This window comes from Pollachius pollachius (assembly GCF_949987615.1).
Source record: "Pollachius pollachius genome assembly, chromosome: 17".
NCBI classification, from domain to species: Eukaryota; Metazoa; Chordata; class Actinopteri; order Gadiformes; family Gadidae; genus Pollachius; species Pollachius pollachius.
This window is the reverse complement of record NC_136950.1, coordinates 4,684,256-4,696,795: the sequence shown is the minus strand read 5'-3', so window position 1 is coordinate 4,696,795 and position 12,540 is coordinate 4,684,256. Positions and strand designations below refer to the sequence as shown.

The 12,540-nt window shown below is 44.4% G+C and overlaps 1 protein-coding gene across 11 annotated transcripts in view; it reads right to left on the bottom strand.

Annotated features, from left to right (window-relative positions):
- The window catches only part of LOC307088863 (uncharacterized protein), a 79,897-nt gene that overhangs the window by 9,677 nt on the left and 57,680 nt on the right, over positions 1-12,540 (bottom strand). For all 11 annotated transcript variants that reach the window (XM_079754899.1, XM_079754904.1, XM_079754906.1 and 8 more), the window contains 6 exons: positions 12,252-12,479; positions 11,646-11,981; positions 11,121-11,330; positions 10,063-10,466; positions 9,816-9,928; positions 9,593-9,729 (listed from right to left, as the gene is read on the bottom strand). In XM_079754899.1, coding sequence (XP_079611025.1) covers positions 9,593-9,729; positions 9,816-9,928; positions 10,063-10,466; positions 11,121-11,330; positions 11,646-11,981; positions 12,252-12,479 — 1,428 coding nt within the window. The remainder of the gene's footprint in view (positions 1-9,592; positions 9,730-9,815; positions 9,929-10,062; positions 10,467-11,120; positions 11,331-11,645; positions 11,982-12,251; positions 12,480-12,540) is intronic.

Here is a 12,540-nt window from a genome sequence, read left to right as displayed (position 1 = left end):
TTGAAGTTGCAGTTTCAGAGGAGGGGGGGATTTGTTTACGTTCACAGAGCCTGCAGTTAGTTTACTAAACATATTTTCTAGGGATGAACCGAATTTTCGACCACCGAAAACTTTCGGCCGAAAATGGCCCAAAAGCGCATTTTCGGTTTTCGGCCGAAATACTTTTATCACCGAAACAACACGGCCGAAACAGAAATTTGTGATGACGCTAACAAAAAGCGCGGCCAGCACACGCTTGTCTGGATAAGCGCCAATATGTCTGCGGTGTGGACGTTTTTTTAATGGTTCTGAGAATGACCCACGTATAGCGATTTTGCAAACATTGCAATGCCTTGATTTTAATGAAGTTGGTACACAGGCATAGCCATAAATGCAATGGTACTAGGGTTGCCGCGGTGTGGACATTTTCACACCGAGTAATACATCGTGTCAACACCGGGATTTCCGAGTATAAACGGTATAAACTTTGAAACTAGGTCAACCGACATCTTCTCCGTCAACTCTCCTCTCACACTCGGTGACAGCGTCTGGCAGCGCGCCAATTCTCGGTGACAGCGTCTTATAACGTTCTATATATAATAGTATAATATAATTTTATATATAATATCACGGCCAAAAGCTCTGTGCGCCTCTGGATGGCCGTAGCGCGAGGAGCTCTCGTAGGGATTGGGCTTTGCGGGGTTTGTTTACCGGCGTTGCTATGGTTACCGGTCTTGCGCGTTCCACACAAGACCGGAATTTGTTTTTATTAGTGGAAAAAAAGAATACAAAATAACTCGGTGTTGGCCTCAACACCGGTAATACCGCAGCAACCCTAAATGGTACTAATAATTGGCATAATGATTTATTTCGGTGTTTCGGTTTTCGGCCTTGGTTTCCTCATTTTCGGTTTTCGGTTGCGGCCAACAATTTTCATTTCGGTGCATCCCTAATATTTTCTCTTACATGTAATTCTTAGAATTGAATAATTATCATAAGTCAAAACTAAATTATTTTGAGGAACCTGTGAGGAAAGTTTGTTTATTCAGTTATTAGAAAATGTCACTTTTCTGACACACCCAATGTTACATAGTGCACCTTTTAAGTAAATGGGTTGTATGGTCATTTTCCAAACGAGTTTCATGCATTCTTAACACTGAAGATTTTGAAATGAACAGGCTTAACAAACTAGCTGATACCTGGGCCAGGTCCCTCTTGTCGATGGAATTTTATTTAATGTCAATGGGACTTGGGAAAAACCATTTAAAATAATGTGATTGCCATACTATTGTTTCATCTATTGCTATTCATATCTTAACGTGCAGCGGCAGTATTAGATGGTTGGAGTGAAACTTTTGTGTAGGTGTCCCCCCGCAAAGAGGGCGGCCAGGCAGAGCTGGCCAGGCAGAGCTGGACAGGCTAGTGGGGATAGCAGCCGAGCTGCAGCTAGCTCGGCTGCTATCCCCAATAGCCTGTCCAGCGCTGTGGCTCCACTTCTCCGTCAGCGGGGATACATGATCCTCTCCCCATGGAATAGTAATCTACATGTGTGCGAACACCTACAAGTCTGTTACCAATAGATTAAGCACCATTTGAGCTTCCAAAATGGAGCTTTCAGAGCTGTGGAGCAGCACAGAGTCTCAGCAGCTCACTGTCAGCTCCCGGAGTCAGTCAGCTGCGCTAAACCAGCAAGTGTGGGTGTTTATGACGTCTTGATGGTATTGTGAAATCCATATCATGGCATAACGTCCGACTGGTGACAGTGTCAATACCAGTGTACTGCCCACCTCTATAGCCAGTATTCTCCGAGAGCCTTAGAAATAACTTCAGTGAGTGTGCAGCTACTGATAGCACTATGTTTGAGATGTGGGTCTTTGAACACAATAAATAAGTGTTGAGTGCAAGCTGTAGGAAATCACTAAACCTAAATGTAAATTCCGCAAATCAGGCATTTGACTCCATATTTAAAAATAGAATAAATATTCTTCATCTGTCCCTTAATGCCTCCACACCAAAGGGGTTCGAAATTACAGGCTGTTCTTAAAATACAAGCAAGTAGGGAATGATTTGGCATTATAGGAAATAAGACCTCTTTAGACAAATGCTATGACAAAGTATATTTCACATCTCTGTATCCACTGTAGCTAATTAGGTGCTTCATTTTCTTTTCTCCCCCTATAGGAAATGAGCCCAGATTTCGGCACAGACTGCACACCCGAGGGTTTGAACTCTGGTGTTGGGGAAGACTCTGATGTACCACCCTTAACAAGAACTGACAGCATAATTGTAAGTTTGCATTAAGGGGACTAGTGGAACGCTTAATTTTGAAGAACTTAACTTCAATAAACATTCATTATATATTTTTATACATTTCTCATGTTTGCATCCAAACCAATAATGAACTGACCCTCAGTTATTAAGGTACCTTTCAGAAAGCTCACGATTATTAAATCTCTTCAAAATGCCATCAAATGGTTGTCTGTGATCTACTCTTAGTGACTTAGGGGTCCTCTTGAGGACTCCTAGCTTTACATAGATTTAGGGCTAAAATGCTTTGTGAATTACACTTATCTTAAAAAGTAATTAGTCCTAAAATTAGGAGTGATACGCCCCTTATTTTTTTAGTTACTCCTAAATCTGCAAGTTAGGACCTACTCTTAGCCTTAAATTGTTTTAGGAATACGGCCCCTGGTCTGTTTTTGTTCCTCCTGCAGTTTATCAGTATATGTTTACATTTCCTCACTGTAAAAATAGTTAGCCTTAGTATCCCATTTTTGAGAGTGAAAACTAAAGCCACCATGTTTTAAGGGTTAAATTGGTTCATCACTGTATCCCATATTGATATTTGTTGAACAGAGGAGAACATTCTCTTTAATTTTTCAAACCAAGTACTTTACTAAATAGAATATTCAGTTTTTTTAGTTTAAGAACCCTCAATAACATTTTTGCTATAAACAACTCTCACATTGCATTAGGGCTGGGCGATATGGGCCAAAATGAATATCTCAATATTTTTTTACTATATCTCGATACACGATATATATCTCGATATATTTTGAATCTCCTCTAGAGCACATCATAAATGCTCGATTCAACCATGTCTGGCATAATGTTACTACATGTTATAATAATTTGAGTATTCCTGAAACATAAGTCTGCATGTAGATTACATGAAACAACAGTTATAACTCATTAGTGCTTTCTATTGGAAGAATTTAGAACTTGCACATAAGAAAAGGAAAATCACAGCAAGTTAGATTTACCAACACAGCATTTATTCAAACCGTTAATTATTTTCGAGCAAAAACAGAGCTCAAAGCCGTTTTTTGTTCCACATCTTCCTTTCGGTAGCCAAACCACTGCTAGACGACGGATCCTGTACTATTCTTTTTTTAAACCAAATCCTCAGTTTCCATCATCTTTTCTCTCTCTCTCGCTGTTCTCACTCAACGGTAGGAGACGAGTGACCGGTCGCTGTTCTCACTCACCGGTCGCGTGTGTGACGTCACACACGCGCGTAGAATCCTAGAATCTCGCGGGGGGAGTGAGTGTGTTTAATGCATATGAGTCTGTGAGGCAGAGAGCCACAGGAAAGAGCGAGAGAAGGGAACACAACGAGTATGCCGGCGGCGGCAAAAAGAAACATTACGTGCCAATTTGTATTCGATGTTCGCGACAGGGGCATTTTATACATCGCCTGGAGAACATCTCGCGATACATCGCATATATTCGATATATCGCCCAGCCCTACATTGCATGTCATTGACTTACCTTAATCGCATAAAGGTTGATTGTCAGGTTCAGTAACCCAGATTTAGTGAGGTCTTATGGACAATGTTCGATTTTCAGACCTGGTTAATGTTTCTTGCAGATAATTTGAAAATTAACTATTTAACTTTCATCTTTCATTTCAAGCTTACCAAAGAATACATGGACCGGCTCTCCAGAGTGTCCGATGTTTCAGAAGCCCCTAGTAGCTGTGTTGCTAGCAGTGAAGATGAATATATTCCGTCAAAAGCCTCAATGCATGGAAGCAGTTCAGAGGGATCTGACAAGCTTAAGAAAAAGGTTCCATTTGTGAAACTGAAGAAACAAAAGATGGCACACAGAACTTATAAAAGAAAGAAATTGCCCATTACTCATTTGGGTAAAGACATTAAGGGAGCAGAGAGTGAAAGCTCTGATGACGATAACCTGGGAATTGTGTCGGTACTTAAGCTGCAAAAAAAAAAGAATGGTGGCAGAGATTACAGTAGAAAGAATTATTGTCTTTACTGTCCAATGCAATGCAATAAAATGTCGAGGCACCTAATACGCAAACACAGCACAGAACCAGCTGTTGCAAAAGCAATAACTTTTCCTTTACGCTCAAAGGAACGAAAATTGCATTTGGACCTCATTAGAAACAAAGGAAACCGTGCTCATAACAATGAGGTTCTAAAAGCTGGCAGTGGAACACTAATTCCATGTCAGACAACTGTGAAACCAGTAGAAGCAACTGACTACATGCACTGCATAAACTGAAGCACTGCTTAAAAGAAAATCTCTATGGAGACACATGTCCAGGTGCCGGCTGGCTAAAAAATGCAGCACAACGAAGCCAGGTAAAAGTCGGATCCAGTCACTCTGTGCCTTTGCACAGCCAGTCCCAGATGGTGTCAGCAGAAAGGTTTGGGAGCTGGTCAATGCTATGCACCAGGATGAAGTCGCAAACATCATCCAAAAGGAGAAGAGAGGGGAAGTGGAACACCCCTCAGCTCCTCCCTTTTACTGAGGATGTAAAAAAAATGCATATGCGTCTTGATAAGTGCAGACAAAAATACCAAAGCAGTCTTCAAGAGGATCCAAATAAGAACTGGTCCAAGCTGGCCAGCTTGACTTTGTGTGAGGTGATACTCTTCAATCGCAGGAGAGAGGGTGAGGTGTCAAAGATGCCGCTCAGTGCATTTACCCTCAGGGATACTACAGGAGTACATTCCGATTTGGCATTGGGACTTTCAGAGCTGGAGGGAAAGCTGTGCGAGCATTTTCAGCGCATTGAAATAAGAGGAAAAAGAGACCGAAAAGTTCCCATCCTTCTGACGCCAGACATGCTCTGCTCAATGGAAGCCTTGGTTGCACATCGGCGGGCCTGTGGTGTGGCTGATGAAAATCCATTTTTCTTCTCCAGACCTGGAGCAGAGACACACTTAAGGGGATCGGATGCAATCCGAGATTGCAAAGGATTGTGGGGCCAAGCACCCGGAAACGCTTTCCTCTACAAAGCTCAGAAAGCACGTGGCTACTCTCTCCACTGTCCTTAACCTGAGAGACAATGAAATGGACATACTCGCAAATTTTCTTGGCCATGACATCCGGGTCCATAGGCAGTACTATAGACTACCGGAAGGAACGCTGCAGTTGGCTAAAGTCAGCAAAGTCCTGATTGCCCTAGAACAAGGCCGACTGTCAGAATTTAAGGGACTTAGCCTGGACCAGATCCAAATCGATCCAAATGGTAAAGGAAATATATATAATATTTATATTTGTGCTCAGGGTGAATACACTTTTTTATGTGATATGGCTTTGTTATATAACCTACTTTTCAGAGGAAGTGCAGGAAGCTCTGGACAGTGGCCTTTCAGAACCTGAGAAAGACTCGTCTTTTTGCTCTCCATCAGGTGAGTTACACTTTTTACTTTCCAACACAATTGCATTGCATGGAGGCTGAGTGATTGTTAGGATGAACCATATGAAGTTTATTATCTTTATCGTCCATTTTTCTCCTAGAAAAATCTTCTAGATCTGAGACAAGACAGCCAAACTTAACTGACACCACCCTTTCCATTCTATAATTGTTCGTTTTTGTTTTTTACTTAACAATCGGAAAATGAAAAAATTATGATTCATAATTATTTCAACAGGATCCTCAACACCGAAGAGAAAAACAAAAACAATTCTTGAGAGTGACAGTGACGACCCTAGCTCCAGAGGCCTGTTGGATGAAGATGTCCCTGATCCTGGTGCAGGACTGGATACTATATTAAGAACCTGCTTTAGATGGGAGGGAAGGGCCTTTGTCCTGTCAGAGTAAGCCTTTTCATTTAATGACATTCATTCTTCTTACAGGACCCCTAAGATCCAACAGAGGAAAGCAGACCTGTGAGGATCCTGGTAGTGTAGGACCGGCTGCTACAGGTATCTCACAGACTAAGGCCATGGCATTTGATGTCCACTGTCTAGCTTTTCAACACATTAGAGCTGGAGGCACTTTTATAGCAAGATCTGACTGGCAGTTTTCTCATCCTCATTTGCTTTTATTTATTTCAAAGCTGAAAAAATTGAAGTATTGTCTGTACGTGGCTTAACAAGATACAGACATTTCTGATTGCTTTTTAGTAGATTGAAGAAAACTTGCTGTCAAAATAATTTGTCAAAATCCGTTAATATCTCTTCATGATCCGATAAATGTCTGTACTGTGTGCGCTGAAAAATCTAGTCTTAATACCCAGCCTAAGCACTCTAAAAAGGCATGTGTCTAGCTACGATGGGCCCCTTTGGTTAACCTTGGTTAGTTGATCAACTGTTTACATACATTTTCAGAGCCTAGGATGTTTATTAACACCAGATTTATTTTCAATGCACACAAAGTACAGACAGGTAGCAGATCATGAGGTGATATTCACTGATCTTGACAACAAACGTTCTCCAGAATCACTGACTCCACCGTATTCATGATGTAAAGCTCTGTCTTTCTCTTCTATGATGCCAATTGAGTGACTGATAGTGTTGTTGTTACGATTTTTGCTTCCATCTGAGACACTTAGGTTTGCTTCCTGGTCTGAATACATCAGTTACAGTAACATTAGATGTGCCTGCAGTACCTCCAGATGTGCATTATCATTTTGGAAAACGCAACTGCTCAATGCAATTCTATGAACAAATCTGTTGCTCTGGTAGTTTTAAAATCTTGATATATATTGCTTTTATTCAAACAGTGAAGGTGGGTTGCCAATTAGCAATCAATTGATTGTATTCATATAGTGATCATTTTAACAGGATCCTCAAGGAAAGCCAGGGAAAGGCAGCATCTGAGTCAGAAAGTGATGACCCAGAAACAGGTATTTTACACACATTATGCTGCCAGTTTCTTTTTCTATCTTTTTTGCATATACTCATCATTTATTCTTTCAACAGGACCCTCAACAACGAAGAGAAGACGGGAAACTGCAGAGTCTGACGGTAGGTACATTAAAATAGGTAATCCGTACATTCAACTTTGCCAAGGCTGAACGATTCAATCTCAGAAATAGTGATTTCAAAAAAGCAATGAGCAAAGGATAGAAACACAGGTATATGATGGATTGTGCTTATGTTTTATCTCTGTTTATATATGCTGTCATTTTTTTTATAAGTACATTCCTGCCTGAGTTAACTAACAGACATCCAGGCGCTGGAGACAGGCAGGTTTTTGTTGAGCTATATGTGACATGTTAAGTTGTGGAAATCCTATGCACGTCTTACCACTAGTTCTTTTGTTTGGTTTCTAACAGAAAAGTAAAAATACCTGGCCAATTAGATAGACAAACAGCAGCAGTTGTGTAAAGCTGATTGGTTAGAAAATAATCTTTACATCGCTAGTCTACACCTCTTAATGGCTTTCTTTTTACTTTCTATATTTCTTAGAAACCTCAAAGAAGAGGATGTGGTCCTCTGCAGAGGTGAAAGCTGTTGAAAGGAGTCTGATGGCACACATCACCTCTGGTAAAGTACCAGGTAAAGCCCAATGTGTTGCCTGCATTAAGGCTTCACCTAAAGAACTTCATGGAAGAAGCTGGAAGGCAGTGAAGATTTATGTCAAAAATAGAATATCAGCCATTCAGCGTAAGATGGCCAAAAGACAGTACTGAATAATGCACTTGTTCTGTAGTGTAAACTGTTCTAAAGAGTAATGAATATGCACTTGTTCTAGTGTAACTAAAGAGTACTTTTTTTTTTTTCATGTTTTCAAAATGTTTTCTAGAAATATATATTGTAACTGTTTTGAACCCTTAAATATAGTTCAAACACTTGTGACTAATATATGAATTGGCGGCAGAATACTTTTACTTACACAGGAACGAGAACTCATCTAAAATTATATTACTAACCCAAAAGCAGTTTTCTTCTGTATGGATCAGCTTTCACATTGTATTTTTATATTATTATTACTACAATACATTGTGTTGTATAGTTTTATTTTTTACACAATATAAGAGTATTATTTAGTTTAGTAAACATATACTAATTCAGTTGAAAAAACAAATCCCCTTTTCCATACATAAATAGGAACATTTCTTGACAGAGCTGGTGATTTATTTCTTTGGGCCAGGCCGTGTATATTTATGTAGACATGTTAGAAATAATGTCCGTTTGAAAATGCCACATGCAACTTTATTTTTTACAAATTGGTAACACTATTTTTCCCAAGAAATTTCTGACAGTTAAAGTAAAATGATCTGCCTTCAATTAATCTTTGTCACTAGTATTTCTAGTAGTTGTTCAACAAATAAGTTATTTTCTTCCCCCTTGATGCCCATATATTTTCTTTATTGGCATTAGCCCGAACAAAATTCGTATCGGTGGGGTCCTAACTTAAAGACGCTCACTGAACTTTTTCTCACCAATGTTTACTATGCAATGCCCTTTCAAAATTAAGGTTTTGGTGTCAGTGGTGGTATAAGCATTTTTATCTCCTTGTAGGTCTACATTTTTTCCAGACGGAATCTACCAGATGCATTTTGGAATAGACACAATCTAAACACATCTGGTGTTTAGATTCAATAAAAACAGATTTTGTCATACCTGTTGGATGATCTAATGAAAAACAGACAAGTATTCAATTATAATTCGTAAATAGCTTTAAAATATAAAAGAAAAATCTAGCTCAAACTTTGGCCATTTATAGAATCCTAAATATGAGTGGCTATTGTGTAAATTGATTGTGTGGTATTGAGTAACAAGGTGCAGGGGTTAACATAACCTAATGTTAAACCACTGAGTATTCAGTTGGAGCAGCAGCAAGCATGGTATCTTAAAGAGGCCAGGTAAACGATCCATTATCTTTCCACCGTGAGTGTATCTGAGATGCTTTTGAAGGAAATCTGGTTATTGGATCCAGTATTTATCTAATCTAAAATGAAGGTTTCAATCCAACATTAGTTTGATTAAATGCTTGCAATGAATCATGCAGTACCCATCAGTGGGGTTGATGGTATCCCAATTGACTCAACACTGCCAGTCCCCACGGGGCCAAAATTCAGGGTTTTTTTTTTAAAAATTATTAAAGAGTGTTTGAAGTTTCAAGTGATTTTCATTTTCACATGAATTTATAATGATTTTAGCAGTTAAAATCAAGTCTCTAGACCCTTCAGAAAGGGTGGACCCCACCAGACTGTTCCCAGTCAGTGGGGCTCACCGGGTAGTAAAAACCTGTGTGTGTGTGTGTGTGTGTGTGTGTGTGTGTGTGTGTGTGTGTGTGTGTGTGTGTGTGTGTGTGTGTGTGTGTGTGTGTGTGTGTGTGTGTGTGTGTGTGTGTGTGTGTGTGTGTGTGTGTGTGTGTGTGTGTGTGTGTGTGTGTGTCCGTCCAACGCACCGACTCCACGATGCGGGTGACCGCCGAGGTGGTGAGCCCAAACAGGTCCTCCCCCTTCAGGTAGGTGGGGAACAGCTTGAGGGTCCCGCTGGCGGTCCGCAGCCCCGACACCGGCTCCAGGACGCGGTCCCACACCACTGCAGGTCAGGCAGCAGTGTCAACACACACACGGTAACAGGGCAACTGGGGGGGAGGTTGCGGGGGGTGGGGTCAGAGGTCATACCTTTGGGGGTGGGTCCGGTCAGGATGAGGTCTTCGTAGCCCTTCTCCACCACCTTCAGCTTGAAGAGGGGCTCGCCCTCCAGCTCCTCGATGGAGCACATGTACTTACACCGCCTGCAACCACACACACACACACCCACACACGTTAGACACCTAATTATAATCCATTCAAATAATTAGCGGGAACGCTATTAAAGGAAAATAATCATCACTAGAAAAACGGGGGGGGGGGGGGGGGGGGTGGTCACCGGTTGCTGTGGCGCATGCTCCAGTAGAGGCGGTTGGCCTGGTATCCCACGGGGAAGATGGCCCCGTGGTTGTGGAAGGCGGCCATCTGCTGGGGCAGCAGGCGGCCCACCGCCCGGAACACCAGGCTGCCCACGCGGAAGGTGTGCTGCCGGTCGCCGCGCTGCACGATGGCGGCGATCTGCCGCGCCTCGTCCCTCTGCACGTAGACGCGCCGCGCCACGGCGAAGCAGCGCAGCTCCGAGTCGTAGGGGTCGTCGGCGCCGGGCCCGCCCCCCGGGGGCGAGCACGGCGAGCAGGAGGAGCTGGGCGAGGCGCCGCTGGTGGAGGGCCTGGGGGCGTCGGCCCCACCCCCCGGGGGGAGCCCCGACCGGGGCTTGTGGAGGTGGCACAGCATGGTCTTATCCTGGAGGGGGGGGCACAAGGCAGGTCAGGAGCCGTACATGGGCGGATCACATGGTGGTGTTCAGTGTGTCTGTATAAAATGTGAGTGTGATTAATGTGTGTGTGAGCGTGAGTAAAGTGTGTGTGTGATTAAAGTGTGTTTGTTAGTACAGTGTGTGTGAGTAAAGTGTGTGCGTGTGATTAGAGTGTGAGTGAGTAAAGTCTGTGAGTAAAGTGTGAGTGTGAGGAAAGTGTGAGTAAAGTGTGTGTGAGTAAAGTGTGTTTGTGATTAGAGTGTGCGTGAGTTAAGTGTGTGTGTGAGTAAAGTGTGTGATTAGAGTGCGTGAGTAAAGTGTGTGAGTGTGTGGAAAGTGTGTGTGTGAGTAAAGTGTGTGTGAGTAAAGTGTGAGTGAGCAGGGCGCAGCTGAAGGTATGTGTAGGTGTGTTAGTGTGTGTGTCTGTTACCTTGAAGAAGGTGCAGCTGGCCAGCAGGGCGCAGCTGAAGGTGTGTGTAGGTGTGTTAGTGTGTGTGTCTGTTACCTTGAAGAAGGTGCAGCTGGCCAGCAGGGCGCAGCTGAAGGTGTGTGTAGGTGTGTGACAGTGTGTGTGTCTGTTACCTTGAAGAAGGCGCAGCTGAAGGTGTGTGTAGGTGTGTGACAGTGTGTGTGTCTGTTACCTTGAAGAAGGTGCAGCTGGCCAGCAGGGCGCAGGTGAAGTGATAGGTGTTGGAGCAGCGCAGGCGGTTGCAGCCGCTGGTGGCCCCGGTCTGCTGGCAGTGGGCGCAGCGCAGAGCCAGCCCCCGCCGCAGGGCCAGCTCCACGTTGATCAGGGCCCCGGCCTGGGTCTCGTACACCTCGCTGGACCACAGCGCACAGTTCAGGTGGACCTACGGGCACACACACACACACAGGGGGAGAGAGAGGGAGAGAGAGAGACAGAGACAGAGACAGAGAGACAGACAGAGAGAGAGACACACAGACACAGTAGGATTAGTCTTTTATATTTCTTGTAAAAAAATAAATAGAAGTAGAAAAAATAACATGAATCTTAAAAGCGGAGGAACATAAGATACTTTAAAAGTGAGAATGAGAGGGTACGATGTAATAAGGAGTCCTAAAGTTAGAAGGTACTGTGGAATAAGAGACATTACGACTCCAGCCCACTGAAGGCCAGCAGAGCGCCCCCGGCCGGGACCACCCACCCAGAGGTCCAGGTCCAGGTTGAGGAGGCGGGCCGGCCCGTCCGTCAGCCCGTCCCCCAGCTGGCGGCAGAAGCAGCAGCGGCGCTGGTCCCGGGGCAGCGGGTCGGGCCGCAGACACACGCCCAGCTTCCTGAGCAGCAGGTCCACCTCCTCCTCGCCGGGCAGGGGGGCGGCCTGCCCCCCGCCGCGGGGCAGCGTGACGCGCAGGCTCCAGCGGCACCAGCGAGAGGCCTTCAGACGCTTCACGCCGTGGCGGGACGAGGAAGAGGACGAGGACGAAGAGTCCTCGCCGCCGCCCGGGACGGCGCGGGGGCGGGGCTTCAGCTTCACCGTCACCTGTCAGTCAAAATGTTTGATCAAGGAATGTAGCCAACCGATCGGTCCATCAATCGATCAATCAATTAATCCATAGATCGACCCATCCCCATCAATAAATCAACTGCCCATTCCGTTATCAATAATCAATCATCAATAAATTGTTATTTCATTCAAGCCACATGAAGTCCTTGAACATCCCATACATCCAAATGTTAACTGTTCAATCATTCAACTCTGTGACCGAACCCTCAACCAATCAAGGAGCAGATCGGGGGAGGGGGGGCTGACCTTGAGGCTGTCTGTCTTGGCGGCGCTGTCCGAGGTGAGGGCGGAGGCCGGGGGGAAGGAGAGGGGAGGGGAGGAGGGAGGCGCCGGGCCGGAGGAGGAGGAGGAGGGCAGGGGGAGGCAGTGGACGGCGATGGAGGACATGTTGCTGGTGTACTGGTGCTGCTGGGTCTTACTGGGAGGAGAGGCTCCCCTGCTCTCCTCGGGGAGCGAGGGGGGAGGAGCCGCCGGCTAGGGGGGAGGGAGGGGGGCACATAGAGGTCAGCCGTACAGAGAAGACACATAAGTAACT